General features: G+C 40.6%; 1 protein-coding gene across 2 annotated transcripts in view; it reads left to right on the plus strand.

The window, feature by feature from the left end:
• Window positions 1–17,816, plus strand: part of LOC124269056 (cadherin-related family member 1-like) — an 89,801-nt gene extending 71,985 nt beyond the window's left edge. For both annotated transcript variants that reach the window (XM_046704073.1, XM_046704074.1), the window contains 10 exons: window positions 6,676–6,910; window positions 7,547–7,774; window positions 8,962–8,989; window positions 9,675–9,785; window positions 10,007–10,126; window positions 13,164–13,274; window positions 14,527–14,637; window positions 15,242–15,358; window positions 17,174–17,284; window positions 17,565–17,816. In XM_046704073.1, the coding sequence (XP_046560029.1) occupies window positions 6,676–6,910; window positions 7,547–7,774; window positions 8,962–8,989; window positions 9,675–9,785; window positions 10,007–10,126; window positions 13,164–13,274; window positions 14,527–14,637; window positions 15,242–15,358; window positions 17,174–17,284; window positions 17,565–17,725 (1,333 nt within the window). In that variant the 3' untranslated portion in view covers window positions 17,726–17,816. The remainder of the gene's footprint in view (window positions 1–6,675; window positions 6,911–7,546; window positions 7,775–8,961; window positions 8,990–9,674; window positions 9,786–10,006; window positions 10,127–13,163; window positions 13,275–14,526; window positions 14,638–15,241; window positions 15,359–17,173; window positions 17,285–17,564) is intronic.
• Window positions 17,817–20,437: the final 2,621 nt, after the last annotated feature.

Genomic DNA, 20,437 nt, shown 5'->3' on the forward strand with positions numbered 1-20,437 from the left:
ATCATGCTTCGTTCGGTGCATTATTACTTACCTTACAATCTTTGGTGTGAAACTGAACTAATAACTTTTTTCTATCAACAAAATCAAAGGGCTTTCTTAAGTCTCGCAATCCCAAGCAGGCCTTTGCAGCTCCTACTCAAAATAGACAATATCTTTATACTACAGTCATTAGCGCTGTAAGTACTTGTGTAAAGCCGATGGACGCTTCTTCTGTTGCCTTCATTAGGCTTAAAATGGAGAGATAAGAACGATTGTATATTTATATATTATTTTTTGTTCTCAATTCTTTATTTGTCCATTTGAGTGTTCATATATATTAGCACATGGATATTAACACAAGCTAAGTGTATAATGAGTTGAGTATAGTGTCTGCATGAGTATAAAGAAATACACATTTGTCGGTTTTCATTTCTAAAGTGTAAAATATGTAATAATTAATTATATATATACCGAAAAAATATATCATTACTGGGTGGCAGACGACTGTTTGTTTTATTTCCGCTTTGTTTGTTTGTTGTTTTATGCCGCACTCAGCAATATTCCAGCTATATGGCGGCGGTCTGTAAATTATCGAGTTTGGACCAGATTAATACATTGATCATCAATCATCAATCAGCTCAATTGGGATACGATGACATGTGTCAACCAAGTCAGCGAGCCAGACCACCCTATCCCAGTGTTACGGTTAATAATTTTCCGTGACCAACGGTTTAAGAGTCCCCTTTGAACCAGCAAAATAGAATACAGACAAGTCTAAAATATTCAATAATATATTGAACAAACAATGAGCAAGCTACAAATGAATGGCAATACATATTTCCAGTACAATGCGATTGAGTCACAAATCTAAATTATAGGGTCACAAATATAAGATATTAACTCACCAGAGTCTTGTCATTTACAGTGAGAACAGATATACTGATTGAAAGTTGTTTACACTGACAGCTGTTGAATAGACAAGCACATTTCGGTCTTGATGCGTTGATCAACTTGACGATGGCAGAGACAGATGTGTATAAATCCAGTCGCACAACTCAACAACCAGCCTGTATATAGCTCTTACACAGTTCTCGAGCATTCTAGCAAAGCTAGGCTCCATCATATTCTCTCAGAATGTTATGGAAAATTCCACGGCATGACGAGAGACAAGATACACAAGCCAGCCAAAGGGAGGGGAACTCTGAAGCGCTATTTCAAAAGGCGTACCGCTAAAAATACATATATGATGCGAGATGCGAGACAAAACCCATCGCTCTAATCTTTTAACATTGTGACCCATAAATAACTATCACTTAACCAATGTGGTATTACAAATAATAAAAACACACTATCATAACACTCTCCCCTTAAGGGAAAAGAAAGGTTCACAGAACCCTTCTGGTATTCATAGCAAAAATAACTAACATAACATATTAAGATGACATGTAATAATAATGATTAACACGAGAAACATCTTTCAAAATTACTTTGATATAATGCAGATACAAATATACAGCATCATCAAGGCATTATGCATTTACAACTTGGAACGTTGTACCCATAAAAACTATCACTTAATCAATGTGCTATTACAAATTACAAAAAACACACTATCATAACACCGGTTAGTCGCCTCTTACGACAAGCCTGTGCTACTGAAGACCAATTCTAACCCGGATCTTCAAGGGTTGTATTACCTCATGATAAGTGATTGTGTTTTTTAAATATTGTGTTATATATGCACATGATTATTAATAAATGCCATTTAGAAGTTGGAAAAACCTCACCACCTCATCAATAAGTAACAAAGCTATTATCCGGAAAAGTTCAAGATATTCTTTGTCTGATATGTTTCCAATTCTAATAGCAGTGAATTGAGCAGGCTGATTCTATTGTCCACCAAATTACTTACACTGAATATGCATTCCCTGTTATACTATTTGCAATGGATACTGCCGAGTGCGGCGTTAAACAACTAACCACACATACAATGCCATAACTGATACAATCTGGGTGTTGCCTTTTTCTTAAACAATGTTTGCCTTTAATGAATAAATGACATTAGACTTAACAGGTTCCACCTGTCGGGATATCACGTCAATAGACTGTAAATGCATGACCACTGTTGTATCTGAATAATATCATGCATATTTCTTATCATAAAGGGGGACAACGCCAAGCTATCGCTGACACTGGATTCATATTCATCAACGTACTTCGAGATTGTCCCGTCCACTGTCCAGGGGTCCACAAATCTGCTGATCAGAGTGAAGGATAACACCGTCCTGGATTATGAACAGAGACAGAGCATTACACTGACGGTAACACAACGTACATAGCTACGCAAATAAAACCATGGTGTCTTTTATAGCATTGACGTGTTGCGAGCTACAACATATTAGCTCTCCCTACGTGACATTGGAGTGGTGTTGAAATGGAACACTGAAACAGTTAAGGAGTGACACCCATGTAAGCCAAATCATCATCTACATCCCTCATAATAGATAGGTCTCGGGTTGTTATACTTTTATAGAGAGGTAACGTATTCATTTCTCTAACGAGTTTTTGCACAGTTTCAGCTGATCGTTATTAAACATTATGATCAGTGTTGACTGGCGCTGCGTTTTATGCTAGACAATATAACAGACTTTATATTTACACATATCACCAACATAGAAATGTATGTTACTTCCTTGAGATTATTGGTAGTGGAGTGGATGAAACACTCTTCATTGATTATTACATTCTCCCGGTATACAATGAGGCTCCACTACAATATCATTTTGATTCTATTCTTTGACCACTTCATCTTTACCCTGTAAATATCCAGGTTTGGGCCAACGAAACCTCCACACGAGAGAGAAACAGTGCATCTACCACCATTCAGCTGAATATAACAAATCAGAATGACAACAGTCCCAACTTTACCATGTCAGAATACAGCGCATCTGTCCGGGAGGGTAGCAGCGTCTCCACATCTATCATCAGCGTCAAGGTATTTGTAACAATGTAACATGTAACTTCACGCACACTGCCTACATCATCTGTCCAGGAGGGTAGCAGCGTCTCCACATCTGTCATCAGCGTCAAGGTATTTGTAACCATGTAACATTTAATTCCAACCACACTGCCTCTGTCCAGGAGGGTTGTACTGTCTAGACATCTGTCGTAACAGTGACGGCATATGTACCGTGTTAACCAGTTCTAAACCAATACTGGCCCACACCACCTCTACCTCTACATTTGTCATGACCAAGACGGAATGTGATGTCATGACATCAATCAGTCGTTTGTCATTACCGTTTTTGTACGTTCCGCTGTCATATATACTCAAAGGCAAAAGTTATTGTGATTGACTTGAAGTAAGATATGTGAATTAACAACTGATATGTTTATGTTATCCTCCCCATTACGTGCCAGACGTAGTCGATAAGGGACAGATCTGGGGATTTATCGAACCAGGGTTGACCGTTGACTGCGCCAAGAATGGCTGAACCCGCTGGCGAAAGGAGGTCTGGCATTGCCCTGCTGGAAGATCATTCCTGGACCATTCTGCTGGAGAGATGGTATGACGACTGGATAAATAAATTGGTCTCTGTACCTGAGACTCGTTAAATGTCCATTGGTGGCGAAGCAAAGGTGTACGTCCAGCAATCGTTATCCAATCCCAAACCATCATTCTACTGAGGCCAAAACAATCGACCTGAAGGACACAGTTCCTAATATAATGCTCACCACGTCGCCGGTAAACTCGGGTTCGGCCTTCATCTTGATGCAGGAAGAATCTGGACTCGTCAGTGAAGAGAACATGTCGCCATCCACGTGTTCTCAGTCGCAGATGTTACCTGCACCACTGCAGTCGTAGACGCTGGTGACGTAATGTCAGAATTTGTCGTCTGGCAGGACGTCTAGCACGTATTCCGTGTCCGACGAATGGTCCTTGTCGATATGCTACTGACACAAGAAACTGTTTGGGCTGTCAGTGTGGCTGGTAGGAATCTTTATCGCAGAACCTGTTGCGTGGTAACAGGTGGACGGCCACATCGCGATCGGGGACGGTCTGATAACGTTTCCACAAGCGGTGTACGGTGTTCCTATGCACGTTAAACTGCTGTTTCAAGCATTCCAGTGGCTCGCCATCATTCCTTTTCAGTAGGACGTAGCATAGAGAAATGCTAGCAGATTCTTCCAAATTTGTGTTTTCGGACCCGTTGACGTCTACACAATGGCTTTGGTGACAATGATTCGAGCTTTAGACCCACCTGTTTTAAAGGGGCATATTTTATGCCTATTTTCTTCGGACTTCTTGAAAGAATAGTAAAATACATTATAAGACAAACCTTTGCCTTTGAGTATAGTTTGGGCATTTCTTAGTATTGTGGATAAACAAGACGAACTGTACAAAATGGCTCCCACGTATGTTGCAAACGACTTATCATAATTAGGGAATTGGACTCCCCGATCAGCGGATCCTTGAAAAGGATATAATTGTAAAGTAAAACCACTGTCACACATGTGTTCTGTAACGTGAAACAAAGAATATCAATACTGTGACACGTATTTCAGTTCATTCTGTCAATGCTACTCTTTTCAGGCTATAGACAGGATCTGCCGAACTTCGGATTTGTATCTTATGCACTACGGGATGGCGACGGAATGTAAGCATCCATGTAATTGTGTGTTTGAACGCATAGTTTTCGCATTAGTGAAATATTCACATTAGTGAAATATTCACATGCTACCAGCGAGTAACAACCTACCTTGATTGTTACTCCACAATATGTTGTGTCTCACGATCTCTTGCTCGTCTTGATATCTTGTGTCTCCTGATCTCTTGTGCCTCCCGACCTCTTGTGTCCCCTGATCTCTTGTGAGTCTGAATCTCTTCTGTCTCCTGATCTCTTGTGTCTCTTAATATCTTGTTCGTCTTGATATCTTCTTGTCTCCTGATATCTTGGGTCTCTTGATTTCTTTTTCGTCTTAATGTCTTGTGTCTCCTGATCTCTTGTGTCTGTCGATCTCTTGAGCCTCCCGGGCGCTTGTGTCTCACGATCTCTTGTGTCTCTTGATATCTTGTGTCTATCGTTCTCTTGAGTCTCCCAAGCTCTTTTGTCTTTTGATCTCTTGTGCCTCCTGATCTATTGTGTGTCTGGATCTCTTCCGTCTCCTGATCTCTTGTACGTGTGTATGTGTGGTATATACGGTATATTTTTCTTGTATATGTTTATCGCATTATTTCCTGTATGTACTGCATATAACGTATATATTATTTGTATGCATTGAATGTATTGCATGTATTTATTGTACGTGTTAACTGGTAGATTGTTGGTTTGCATCATGTGCGTATAGATGTATGCATATTAATAAACTCTTCAAAAGGCTAAAAATAAGGAAATGTATTAAACGTATTAAGTCGTCTGATTTTTGCTTGAGGAATTCTTCGCCATTCCTCCTGCAACGCGTTGGCAAACCTCTGCAAATGTCTGGGGACAACGGCGACGATGTTGACGCGTCGATCAAGTCCGTCCCATAAGGCTCGATAGGGTTCAAATCAGGCGATTTGGAAGGCCAGGGAAGGACACTGACGTTTGCTGTGGCGAGATAGGCACCTGTTACACGAGCTATGTGGGGTTGAGTGTTGTCAGGTTGACACAGCTCCCTCTGGCGGTTAACAATTTGTTGAGGTCGCAGGATTTGGTCTATGTAGCAATTTGCTGTAAAATTGCCTTGAACCACCACTAGCTCTGATCTACCCTTGTAGGACGTGATCCCCCACACCTTGAAGCTGTCTCCACCAAATCTGTCCTCCTTTCGAACGCAGTTTTGCGCAAAACGGTCTTGTTGACGTTCGTCGTTGCAGGAGGAAACGCGATTCCTCACCGAACCAAACGCGTCCCCAGTTCCCCAGGTACCATGCCTGTACCCTGTTGCACCATTGGACACATTGTTGCCTGTGTAGTCGCGTCAGGACAGGTCCAATGTTCGGTCGATGTGTTTGAATTGTCACTTCTCTCAGACGATTTCTGATGGTTTGGTCGGAAATCCTTCAGGCACCTGTCCTGCAATGTTCGTTGCTGTAGCAAATCGGTGACTTAGGAGAAACACCCGGATGAATCGGTACTGAGCAGGAGTGGCCACTCTTGGTCTTCCACTTCTTTGACGATCTTAGGTCGAATCGAACCGGATATATCGATGCCATAATCGAGATAGGGTGTGTTTTGGACGTTGGAGTCTTGCAACGGCAGACTGGAACTGTCCTGCTTCCAATTGTTCAATGGAGATATTTCGGTCAGTGGCATTCAACCTTGGCATTTTTATCTTTGTTTAGTCGTTAATTGTGTAATTAAAGATGAGTTTGGTTTGGCCTTTTATATATCAATGTCTATACTATTGTTTCCGACACATTGCACGTGCATTACGTGGAAAACTTTTTCTGCATGCACTTTCCATGTATCATTTTCTATGCCAAACATTTAGAGAAACATTTTGGGATGCGTTTATGCGCAGTGCACAAACAACCACGACATGATTAACGGGATTCAACCATATGACAAATGACGACTGCTGTCAAAATATATCGAAATGAAATGCTGAAAACGCCTGTCTGTTTCTTTTTTTCAACAGTGTACATGAGAATATTAATATCCTACACATTTGTATCTGAATATATTCGTTTCTGCGACATCTCTGTTCAAGGTTCTCCATCGATTCCTCTGGTCTCGTAACTGTGGCCTCTGACCAGCTGGACAGAGAGACCAAGTCTGTGTACTACATATCGGTGGAGGCCACAGACCCCGGAGGATTGAAGGACACCGCTCAGCTCACTGTCAGCATCACGGACGTCAACGATAATGCACCGGTATTCAGAAGAGACTACGACGGGTATTTGAAAGAAAATGAAACCTCCTTTAGTAAACCAATCATTGTGTCGGTGAGTTTACCAAATGCAAGGTATTGTGCGCAAGCTCACGTTAGCTGTTCCTTCATAGTTTGAAACAAACGATATTATGTTTCTACATGTTGTTAAATCTACCAGTAAACGATTAATGCAGTCATGTTGATGCAAGGCTTTTATCTGGACACCTTTTTTATCGCCAACAAGCATCTATACTAAAAGTTATGGAAATGAATACGTGGATGCAAAAGGACATTTTCCTCAATACAAATTACACACCTTTTACGTCTTTTAACCTTAACTATGATGGCATTGTCTACATTTGCTTCCTCTTCAGTTCCCTCAGGAAGCTAGTATAGCAAGTACTCAGTGATGTTACTAAGCATATTTTCAGTCAGCGACAACAAAAAAGTGGAAACATCTTCAGAAAAAATATATCTAGGTGTTCAAGGAAATATATATATATACATACACACACACACACACACACACACACACACACACACACACACACATATATATATATATATAATATAGCAAACCGGAATAAAATATGTTTTTCATAATCAAAGTTAACGTTTAAAATCTATGTCCATTTTCAGCTGACATTACAATTTAAACAGCGCAACACCAATACTAATAGTATACATATATTAACCTTATCTTCCAAAGGCCACAGACGCCGACATTGGGGTCAATGCCCAGGTGAGGTACAGCATCAGCCGGACCTACCCCATCGGCCTCGACTCCCACTTCGCCGTGGATGGTGTCACCGGTGTCCTCTCCGTGGTCGTTCCTCTCATGAACAGTGACACTAGCCAGGTTGTTGTATCGGTGCGGGCCACGGACTCTGGCACACCTCCACTATTCTCTGATGTTAATGTTACAATTAGTCTCCTGGTGGGTATCATATGTCATATCTGTATATATCATGATATATATATATCATATGTCATATCTGGATATATACATTCATTCACATATTTCAATTTATGATTGAAAAAGAATTGAGTTATATCGGAGTCAATCAATGTTGATATGATAGCAATGAATGCTTTGAGAGTGCATCACCTCTTGCACTTCCTTATGACCATAGTTGTTTGTACAGTAATCGCTCTACATTGATTTATCGACCTTCTTGAATACCGTCAGAATCAAGAATGACACCCCATGCACGTGTATGGGGATACTTCGTTGTGCACGTGCATCCCGTGCATTGTGTTTAGGGGTGGTGATACCGATAAATGGTGGTGCGTTCATAAGATGTCTGTCTTTGAAAAGTTTGTTAACGCTTAATATACTTCCTATCCAAATTGAAAGTTCAGGATCCCCTTCCTTTTCAAGAGTAAATATATGCGTAACACTATTAATGTGCCATTTTCCCAGGGATCAGAAATATTTAGTAAAAGAAATAGGTGTCAAACCAATTACAACCCAAGAAATGTTTTGAATTATCTATTGAATATCATGAAATCAAATAGGTTTACAAATCAATGCATATTAATGTAAAGTAATGACCCAGACAGTACAGTTACAAAGGCAATAGGATATAAAACAGCAGTGGTATATGTAATGAAATAGGTGACATTAGTGTTCTCCAAGCAGCAACAGTGGTCAAGCTTACAACCAGGCCTAGGCTGGATGACCAGGATGAACGTAACAGTCTTCCCAGACTACTGGTCTTGAAGTTAGTGAGTTTAGTTTAGCAATATTCCAGCTATATGGCGGACTGGTCTTGAAAATGAGATGAGATGAACGTAAAATGTGCGTGTCCCAGAATTCTTCTAGGAGGTTTTAACTATATGTTGTATTAGTTGATGAGTTCTAGAAACTTCTTTAGTACTTTTGACTCCCAGTCTGAAAATGAGTAACAAACACACCACTTGTCTAAATGCCTTCTATAGGTTTTAAGCTTTTAGCGCTGCGATAGTCGTGAGTTAATGTTAATGTATGGCACTTACGACTATCTTAGCGCTGAGAGTAACAAAAAATCTAGGCCCTGGGTCTTAACAAACAATGTAATACAATTGCATCACTGTTTCACGATGAATTACACTGACACATTATAATATGAAACATTTTTACAGACACCTGCACGAACATGTAGAGAAACAGGTAAATTATACCGGAAATGCAATTTGTCATGGATTTGGTATACATGTATTTTTCAGTATTTCAGCTGGGAAATAGAGAGGATTGAATGTGATATCGCTGATATCAGCTTTCGTTTGCAGGAATGAATGAGTTCGAACTAGGTTCTTTTGCGTGACGAGCGAAAGCTTAAAACAGTATGCTGCACCACTGCCTCCTTATCAGGAAGTAAAATATCCGTTGATTTCGTTTTTTTTGTTTATATCTGGAACGGGAAAATAATGAGTGAGTGAGTGAGTTTGGTTTTACGCCACTTTTAGCAATATTCCAGCGATATCACGGCGGGGGACACCAGAAATGGGCTTAACACATTGTACCCATGTGGGGAATCGAGCCCGGGTCTTTGACGTGACGAGCGAACGCTTTAACCACTAAGCTACCCCATCACTCCGGGAAAATAATGCATCTGACGCTTTTGGTGTATGTACATATAAGTTATCCTTGGCACTAAGGATGTTTTCTGTCACGCCCAGCGGAATCTGTTCGGCGTATAATCGAGACTGGTTATTCTCTGGCATTGACGTTTTATATTTACATAACGCAAAGTCATTAGACTGTTACATTAATCTGCGATGGATGTGTTTGGGTTGATAAAATATGTCCATTTCTTGATATCTTACGGTTTTTGTTTCTTTTTATTTGTTCCCAGATTGCCGTCACAACTTTACAAATTGCGAGTTGGCCAGATGTGACGATCCCGCCCACCCAATATGTGTGCTGTGTCGGGGAGGTCATACCCTCTTCCATGGACAGTGCAGGGGTTAGTTTGTAGCTTCCATAAAATTCATTGTGGTAGAAATAAGATATTTGTATGGGAGTGAGTGACTGTTACTCCTTCAGCAATACTCCAGCAATACCATGGGGGGGACACCAGAAATGGGCCTCTCACATAGTGATCTTGGATCCTCGGCGTAACGAGCGTTTTAACCACTAAGCTACCCTACTGCCCGATTTGTGTTTGAAACTCCGTATTTGTTTCAGCGTGTCCACCCCACACACCCATCCTGCACTGCGAGGAGGAGGAGACACCATCCAGTTGCTTCTTCAGGAGGTGCAGCAGGTGCGAGCAGGGATTCTACCGAAAAGCTGGTGCTTGCGAGGGTAGGTTAAGAATATACTTTGATGTACAATTAATAGCGGCAGGATACACAGCAAACTGTGATGCATCATAATCAATCAGTCAATCACAGCATTATCGTTTGTGGTAGGAATCACTGTCAAATACTAATACCTGGTATTGGTGACCTTGACAGCCATCACGAACACATGCAAAGACAAGTCAACTGTTCACATGAAAGTATTTTCTACAAAAATAAAAAAACCAAAAAAAACCCAAGAACTAACCCAAAACAACAACGAAATTTATAGTAGAAGTCAAAATAGGGATTTGTATTATACATGCTTGTGACTGATGCATCAGATTAGAAATGCCAACGACACATTTACTATTACGCACAACTTTGATGAAAGCCACGACCTTGATGAAAGCATGTGTTAGACCATATGTGTACTGAATACAGGAGTCAACGTCGCGCTTGTCACGCTGAAGGTTCGAATTCACACAGAGATTACTCCTGTCATATCTTCCTACGTAACTTCTATTCTAAATACGGCCCCTTTCATGGTGTGAGCGTTCAAGACTCGTGATTGGAGGCAATCAGATTTAGTTGTGCAATCAGTGACGTTTCAAAAGTGATCATTCGCAAGGCCTCGGTAATTTCCGTATGCTTCGAGAAAACTAAACTTCTTCCCTGTGCGATGCGCAAACGTTTCTTCTAGACAGAACTCAGTCATGTTATGGCGGATCAGTGGCGTCTCCATCGCCCTCGTTGACAACGGACAAGCTAGCCATTAAACGTCTTGTGTGTAACATCAACACAAGTCCCCGGCAGATGGGGGATATTTGTGGCCCCACATTTGCTTGTGTTAGTCAAGTTGAATCTAAGTCGATGTAACACGTGTTCTGATTGGATAGAAAGAAGGGAGATAATTCGTGTTGCGATCTTTTGCCGCTAGGGGATTTTACGAGAACCGGGAAATATGGCCGTATTAGAACAGAGGTTCGTAGGAAGATATGACAAGTAACCTCTGTGGGAAGAGAATGGGGTACAATGTGTGAAGCCCATTTCTGGTGTCTCCGACGTGATATTGCTGGAATATTGCAGAAGCGGCGTAAAACCAAACTCAGTCAGTCAGTCAGGAGTCAACGATCAGCGGATCCTTCTGCAAAAAAGAAACACAACTGTGCGACCACTGTACGACATGTGTCCCGTACCATTGCTTTCACTAAAGATGTGGCACTGATCAAATTATTCTGATTAACAGCGAAACAATCGTACTTTTGATGTCCAAACGGTTACTTGAAAACGAGAAAAACTAAACTATCATAAATTGAAAACACCACCACTGCAGCACATTTGGTTTTATGCAGAAGTTTACACTGTGTATGAGGTAAGCTCCTGATATGAAGTCTGTGTGTGCCCGACACGTTGCCGCTGCAACGTGAACAAAAGCGAAAGAGAACAAACTAGAACAAAACAGCTACAAACAAATAGATAAAATAAAACACCAAAAACCACATTACAAAATCACACACACAAAATACATACTACAACACACGGCCTGGCGCTTAGAAAAAGCTCGGGAACGGGTGGTCAGGCTCGCTGACTTGGTTGACACATGTCATCGGTTACCAACTGCGTAGGTCGATGCTCATGCTGTTGATCACTGGATTGTCTGAACCAGACTCGATTATTTACAGACCTCCGCCATATATTATTATTATTATTATTATTATTATTATTATTATTATTATTATTATTATAGCATTTGTATAGCGCAAATATCCAGCTCAGCTGCTGAAAGGCACTTTGATTTTCCCTCGATCATTGGATGCCAAGCTCAAACGGCACATCGTAGTTTCAATCTCAACTCCCTGGGGAACATACAACTCTTGTAGCCACTAGGCGCACCGAGTTAATGTAGCTTTCCAATCCTTACGAGGTATCCATTCACAGCTGGGTGGACTGGGACACATAATCACACACTTTTTTGTCCAAGTTTACTGCACGTTGCTGTACCCGCAACTATGTGTTTGCACGTATTCATGTGGCCACCATCTGGTCATATACCAACGGATTCGCGGGTTCTATTAAGTGCAACAGGGTTGTGAACTGTACACTAGGGGTTGTGACAACACTGAAAGCGTCTGCACAGCAAAGCTGGAATATTGCTGAGTGCGGCGTAAAACTAACTTCACTCACACACTTAAAACAGCTAGGCGAAAGAACATTTCCCTATATGTTGATTGGATGGATGGAATACCGATTGATGGAATTGCTATAGATGAGGCATCTATAGAATTGTGCTTGGCATTTGGCATAAAATGAATCTGTCTATGCTACACATATTTCGTTACATCAACGGGCACTATAGTCTGAAAACACTGACAGTATTTCCCACGAAATTATCAAGTCCCATTGTTCCCACTTGTCATCACCAAAGAATACCACAATAATAGAATGTTTGAAACAGGACAGATACCCCATCTAGTTATTCTAGATAACACAACAGCAGATTGGTTGAAACAGTGAAGGTAACTTGAGATAACACTACCGCAGAATGGTTGAAACATTGTAAGCAACATCTAGAAAACACCGCCGTAGGATGGTTGAAACACTTTAATTACAAATTGGACGGAAGCATTGATGGAATGACAGACCACTTCCGGGCAGTAGGTGCTGGGTTTGTAATATACGAATCATGGTCCCGATCCACAAAGCTTTCGTAATGTTACGACCTGTCGTAAAAACTACGAATGTCGTTGGCTAACACCGACCATCCACGACATTCGTTGTATTTACGACAGGTCGTAATGTTACGAACACTTTGTGGATCGGGACTCAGGTGGTTTCGGTTCTATTGGTGTGTTAGCCAGTGGCCAGCGTTGACAGAACGCATGTAGCTGTTTCACATTTTATGAATGTAAAGGGCAAACCCTCGCCTCTTTTTGTACTTGAATGGTCAAAACAGAATTCACATATAATTAGGCACGTAATCAAAGTCTCAGATACATTTCCGTTCGGTCATGAAGACTTTCATGTTATTTATAAATTTACATGATGGTATTCTGAAACAGTATGCCCTCGCCCCCATGCTGGATGCCGTGATCTGATCTGCTCCTCCGCCACCGACGTCCGCTGCACCAGCTGTTATCCGAGCTTCTATCTCACAGGAAACACCTGTTCAGGTGAGATCATCCTCTATATCGAGTGATAGTTTTGTTTCATGAAACATTAGGGATGTGTACATCAGAATGTTACTGGACCAGGTGCAAAAGGTCTTTACGTGTGACGAGTTTCCCCCTCTTTCTCTCCATCTATCAATACACTCACACACACACATAATCACTCACTCTCTCTCTCTCTCTCACACACACACACACACACGCACGCACACGCACTCATAAATCCATACAACGTCCAGCAACCCATACAACGTCCAGCAACACCCTTGTGTCTTTCATGTGTCCAAGATACTGTTGTATCGAAGTAATTGTTTTTGTTCCCTGTGTAAATATTTTTGTATTCCCCGTTTTTTTCTGTTGTGTCGAAAATGGGATTACTCGAATAGTTTACATAGATTTCTTCCACTTCGGCACAAGGTTGTTTGACTATAACGTCAGTGCAACAGATTACCCAGTATTGACTGATTCCATTTGGTGTAAAGGGTAAAATAGCTGTGAAAGACATGTGAACGGGCCACTGAAAGTCAGTGATGACACCAGGTGTTCACGAAATGTGTAAGCATGTCATGCCCTACCGGCATTTGCCATTCGCCCAATTTGCTTCAAATAGGGGAGTATTTAGCCGACCCGTGAAGATGCGGGTTAGAATTGGTCTTAAGCAACCAATGCTTGTCGTTAGGGGATTAACGGGATCGGGTGGTCAGGCTCGCTGTCTTGGTTGACACATGCCATCGTATCCCAATTACGTAGGTCGATGCTCATGCTGTTGATCACTGGATTGTCTGGTCCAGACTCGATTATTTACAGTCCGCCGCCAGATGCCAAGTGTGGCGTTAAACAACAAACCAACCAATGATTTAGCCTGAAGCCTCAAAGTAGTACTTCTGAGGGTTGTAATCAAAGCAGAGAAAGTGATCGACGGACCGAAAATCCAGTCGGATAATTTTGTTGATGCTATGTGGAACAACAGACATTCCGACGGTTGAAAGTAAAGCTGTTTTGGAAATAGGTTTGGTTTGCAACATACCAGGGATCAGTATGAAGAAATCCATCAGAATTATCTAAAACAAAATACAGCATTTCAAATAATCGTGATTAGTAAATCGTTTAGTACAATTGATACTGATTATATATACCTTATATAACAGTTGGTTATTCCAGTATTCCCTCCTGGTGGTTCTACCAGTATCATGTCATACTAACAACACATGTACATTGCATTCATTTCTTTGACATCTTTACGTCCATCTTCCAGAATGCCCTCAAACGGGACCTGACTGCCAAGAAGTCGAGTGTACAGGTCCTCGACAGGTGACCTGCACGAAATGCAAAGACGGGTTGTTCTTCTTTAACAACCAATGCACAGGTCAGATGCATGTTTTCTTGCGTTCCATTCATACCATGACATAAATACCATATACCTACACGTAGATAGTAGATAGGGACAGTGGGAATCTCGTTAATCCGTCATTAATTAATGAAGAGTAATTTGGCTACCTTGAGAGAACCATATGATAGTTACTCCCCGTTTACCAGCGCTTGAGTACTTCTTTTAATTATTGCAAATTTATTTCTTAACTCACCACCTTGTAGATTGAGTATACAAAGGGGCAATAAAGTGATTCCGGATCAAAGCAATTTGAAAATGAATTAAGGGTCGGGTTGTTGTTTTGTTCTAGAGTTGAGATAGAATATAGATACAGACCGTCAGTGCAAAAGAATACCCAGCCTTGACTCACCTCAGAAACAATTTCCGTTTACTGTAAATGGGAAAATAGCCGCGAAAGGAATATGAAAGTATCGCTAAAAATCAAATCTTTTTACAGTATCTACAGATGATGAAAATAATTTGATTGATGAATATAATGCTGCAACTCTTACGAGCGCTTCCGACGCCCCTGAGCAGCATGCCACGACCAGTTCAGTTCTGATATATTTGGATGTTTACCATGACATTATCTATCTGTCAGCCTGTCCGTCCACGATCCTGATCCCTGATTGTGTAGACGTTGCCAGAGACGGCTGCTTCAAACACTGGTGCAGGAAGTGTGCTCCTGGCTTCTTCATCAGCGGAACAGTCTGTGATGGTAAACTGTTTACTTTCTCAATTCTCGAGGGATGATCCTGGTAAGTGCGCCAAAGGCCGAAAGCATTAAGCGTTATATAGAATTTATGTATGTTGTAAGCGACAAATGACATTGATGAACTGGAAGTGATGTCCTCATTAAAGTCCAGTAAAGAGCAAGACCTGACAGCCTATTCAATTCTTCGTTCTAGTAATTCTTACAAAAATATACTAAGCAGCAAAAAAAACGTCAGTACGAATTCAAAATTAGATAGGCACTGTAATCAAATCATTACAGAAATGGACATAAAGGCGGATCAAAACATTTTTGTGTACAATATCTTGATACATCAATGAACAACTCAGAACAATTTCAAGACATTACGTGAACGTTTGCAGTCCATTCAGACTCTCAGTTCAGTATCTAGTGTGACCACCACGAGTGGCAATAACTGCAGCACAGCGTCTATGCATGGAGTGCACCGATCGATTGATGAAGGCCATTGGCACCTGGAACCACACTCTGAGAAAGGCCTGGCGCAATAAATCGGCTGTGTTCGGCCTTGGTATGACATTATTCAGTCTCCTCTGAATTTCACCCCAAAGATGTGCAATTGGGTTTAAATCAGGACTAAGGGCTGGCCACTGCATAATGTTGACACCGTTGTGCTGTAGGAAGTCCTGTGTAGCTCTGGCAGTATGGGCCCGGGCGTTATCATGCTGGAAAATGTTGTTCCGGTGACGTGCGAAATGTGGTATGACGTGGGGTCTGAGAGCTTGGTCGATGTAGCGCACCGCTGTGATGCCGCCTCCTCTCCCTGGACCAAGGTTCTGGAACACCACAGGACCCACTCTCTGGTTCAGGCCTATTCCACCTCATACCATGATGCTTGCACCTCCCCATGAGTCTCTTTCCATAACACATTGGTCTGAGTAACGCTGGCCACGTCGTCGCCATATTCTTGTTCTGCCATCTGCAGTTGATACGCAGTACCGACTCTCATCTGTGAACAGAACAGTTCTCCATTGCCTGTATCGCCAGTTTTGGTGTTGTAGGGCAAACTGTAGACGTTCACGCCGATGACGAGGGGTGAGGATAGGTCCACGGTAAGGTCTACGGCAATGGAGGTTCCCGCTGTTAAGACGTCGGCGTACTGTATCAGTACTAATTGGTCTTCCGTGTGTTCCCACTGTCTGGCGTGCTGTTTCGGATGCCTGCATGAAGGGATTCTGTACATGCTGTTGCACAACATGGCGGTCTTGTCGTCTTGTGGTCACCCTTGGTCTGCCAGTACGGGGGCGATCATTTGTGGTGTTGGTGGCCCGGAAACGTTGCTGCAGCCTGTAGATGGTCCGAACGTTGACCTGGAAGTGATTGGCAACAGGCTTGTACAGTGTGGTCAGCTTCCATTCTTCCTAGCGCCTGGTTCCTCTGAGCTGTCGTGAGTCGCGCCATCCTGCTGATGTTGTAATGTGAATGTTTCAACCAGGTTTGGGGGTGTATTTTATAGGGCTGGTCCTTGTGAACAGCATATGCACCTTTGAGTTGCATGAAAAACATGGAGAACACCGTACCATCTCGAGATCAGGTTGCGTTTTTGAGACCATTTCCTGCATTCCATTCTGAGTTTGGGAAGGAATGTCTTTGCTCAGGTAAAGTTGGAGATGTTGTGAAAAATATACAATCAAAACATTAAATGAGTTTACAGTTATCCGTTTCTGCGAAGGAAAATTCCAAACTGACGTTTCTTCTGCTGTTTAGTATATAAGAATTTGGTTTAAAGCACCGAATCAAACAGGAGTTCACCAGAAATACATGTACTTTCTTTTTTGTCAGTCTGTCCCCTCCCTGATGCGGGATGTCAAGCAGCAGAGTGTAACTCCTCCTCATCATATTCGAATTGTGTACGCTGTTTCCATGGTTACCATCTACAAGGAGGATTATGTCGTATGTATAACTCAAAGCTTCTTCCGTTTTTCTGTTATCCTTGCCAGGGTCGGTGGGCTGCCTACTGGTAAAAGCGTTCGCTCGTCACGCCGAAGATTCCATTCACTACATGATTATAATAATGTGTGAAGCCCATTTCTTGTTGAATATTGTCGAAAGCAGGGAAAAACCTCACTCACTTTCATTACCGTAACTTTAAAAGCGTATTACTCCAAAGACAAACAATATTTGAATTATACTTGATGTTTGCTGATACCTCTCTGTAAATGCCTGTTGACAGATCATGACTCCAGTCAGTGTGCGGATCATCCCAAGGCCGACTGTGCCTCTCTACAGGCATCGCTCAACGTCTGCTCAGAACCGTGTACGGCCTGCCACTACTGCCCCCGGTACTGCAACATGTGTGACACGTGCACCCAAGGCATACCTATCATTGGCTAATGACGTCTGAACCAGGATATAACGTTTACCTAATATTACAAATTGAATGAATACTTGTTACAGAAATTAATAAAGCCAAAGTAAATACCCATGTACTCTTCACTTGTTTATCGTTTCGTCTTAGATATCCAGTGTGGGTTGTGATGTTGTGAGTGTGCTTGTGTGTGCTTGTGTGTTTATATCCTCAAGAACTGTTGGGGAAATGGCCCTTTCTACACAGAGGATCATTGTCTGACAACATGCAGAGTACATATGCAATTATGACAATAGCACAAGCAGCTGTTAATGACCCACTACCAAATGTTGAAGATAACACGTGTTTTTAAATGGGTAGGCGTATTTTAAAACAACAAGGGAACACATACTACATGTCAAAATATGGAATTGTATCTTCATGTTAAATCTTCTGCTGTAACGGGTAAATTCTACAAACATTGACAACAGTTTCTACAGTCACTTACCTGAATTATACATCAATGCCAGAACGTCATTCTTTTAGGCTCTTTGGAGGAAAAACGTTGAACAATTTGTTTCAAAACCAGAAACAGCAAATAAAGTTTAGAACACAACACTTTGGCAGTATATTAGTTCCATATGAACAGCTCAGATGGTTTGCAAAGAGTATACTGACGTCCAGGAGAACGTTTAGACGCTTAAATTACTCAACGTCGTCAGATTTAGGATGGAAGTGTAATAGTATGGATGCTATATGCTTCATTTAATGAATTGAATAGGTATTTATTGATGTCTTTCCAAAATAGTTTATAGAATTCAGCTGTAAAACCTGATGGACCAGGGCTTTTTTCATTTTCATATTTTTCAATGCTGAAAGCACTTCATCGTATTGTATTTCGCCTTCAAGAGAATGGGCGTCGTTGTCAGATAATCTAGGTATTTCACTATCTTTGAATAAGAATTCTAGATCGACATCTTTGACATGTTTACTGATATATAAAGTTTCAAAATATGTCTTTGCATGGTTGTTAATATCCTTTGTTGCGCTTATTTGTCCGTCATCAGTTTCTAGCTTAGTTATTGCTTTGTTAAAGAAATTCTGTTTTTCAAGAGATAAGAATTTTGTTGGTTTTTCTCCTTTTCATACCATTTTGCTTTTGATCTCTATATAAATCCCTACTGTTTTGTATTTATTTAATTCAAGTTGCTGATCTTTTATTATATTAATTTCTTGTATCAATTTTGACTGTTCACTGTCAGTACTGTCTAATTTTACTTCAAGACTTTCAAGTGTTTCATTGTATTCTTCTTCTAATTTTAGTCTTTCTTTCTTTTTCTGGGATGAATATTTTATTGTGTGGCCTCGAATATTGCACATTGGTACCTCGAAAAACAATTATTCATTTATCTTTAGTACTTTATCTCCATCTTTGTCTCGAGTGTGATATTGATCTACAGTCTCGTTAATAATACCTTAGATTTCTCGCACATATTCGGGATCATGTAACAAACTGTTGTTAAATTTCAAAAACCCTTTCCTTTCTCAAGAGATGTAAATTCAATATGTAACGATATTACTGAGTGATCTGATCTGTAACTATGTTCTATTTTAGAGCTAATGATAGATTTTTCCATATTTCTACCAACAAGAAAGAAATCTAAACGTGCTTGTTTCAAAGAGTATATCTTTTACATCTAAGTTTAATTCCAGCCAGGGATCATAAATGGTTTAAACATATTTTTTATTTCGTCAATGCAGAAATCTGGATAGGCGAACAAGCCTAGTGGCTTATATAAACGCCGCTCCAGTACACGGTGTTAAGTTCATCCATCATATCAAGTACAGCTTCTTTTTGAATTGGGATTATTTATATGTAAATAATTGAAATCATCTTTGATTGATCTTGGACTAGATTAAAGTCACCCCATATAATATTAGTTTCAGTTTCTAGAACTAGTATTTTATGTTTAATGTCCTGATAAAAGTTGGGCGTATCTACAATTGGACCATAAGCATTTGTAATGCTTAATATCTCTTTTCTGTTTTATTTTAAGTATCATAAAGCTGCCACTATCACTGTCTTTTATTTCTTTGAGAATTTCAAATTCAAAGATATCTCTAAATAAGATAGCTACTCCTCTCGACTGACTGGTGTACGAACTAAACCTGGCTTCTGAAGAGCCCCATTCTAATTTGATTTTTTGTTCAATACTTTCAGTAAAATGTGTATCCTGGATACAATAAATGTTACCTTTTCGTTTTTTCATATTTTCGAACACGTCAATCCTCTTTTTTCATTATTCAAGCCTTGGCCATTTGCGGAGATGATGTCAAGTTTATGTGCCATATCGAGTCATTAAACGTTGAGTGGTAATTAACCTAAATCTGATCAAAATTGCATGGCATGCCAATAGCTGACCCAATTTTGGTGTGTCATAAAACATCTTTTGAGAAATGAAAGTGAACATATATCATTTAACAACATAGATATAAAGAAATGAAAAAGGACACACCGACCTCCGTCATTGTTCCAAGAAGAAATGGGGACATTTACCCTCCACAGGATCATTCAAGTTTAAATAGAAAGACTATATTCCTGCCTTTATTGCACAGATGTTAAGAAACAAAATTAATTTTTTTAAAAAGGAACCATATTCTGTTGATTTGAGTTTACACATCAAAGTTTAAAAAAACACTTATTCTGTATAGAACGGTTTACTGTAATATTCCTCAAAATAATAACAAACCAAAACACA

This window comes from Haliotis rubra, unplaced genomic scaffold (assembly GCF_003918875.1).
Source record: "Haliotis rubra isolate DU_JTF1 unplaced genomic scaffold, ASM391887v1 Scf1415, whole genome shotgun sequence".
NCBI classification, from domain to species: Eukaryota; Metazoa; Mollusca; class Gastropoda; order Lepetellida; family Haliotidae; genus Haliotis; species Haliotis rubra.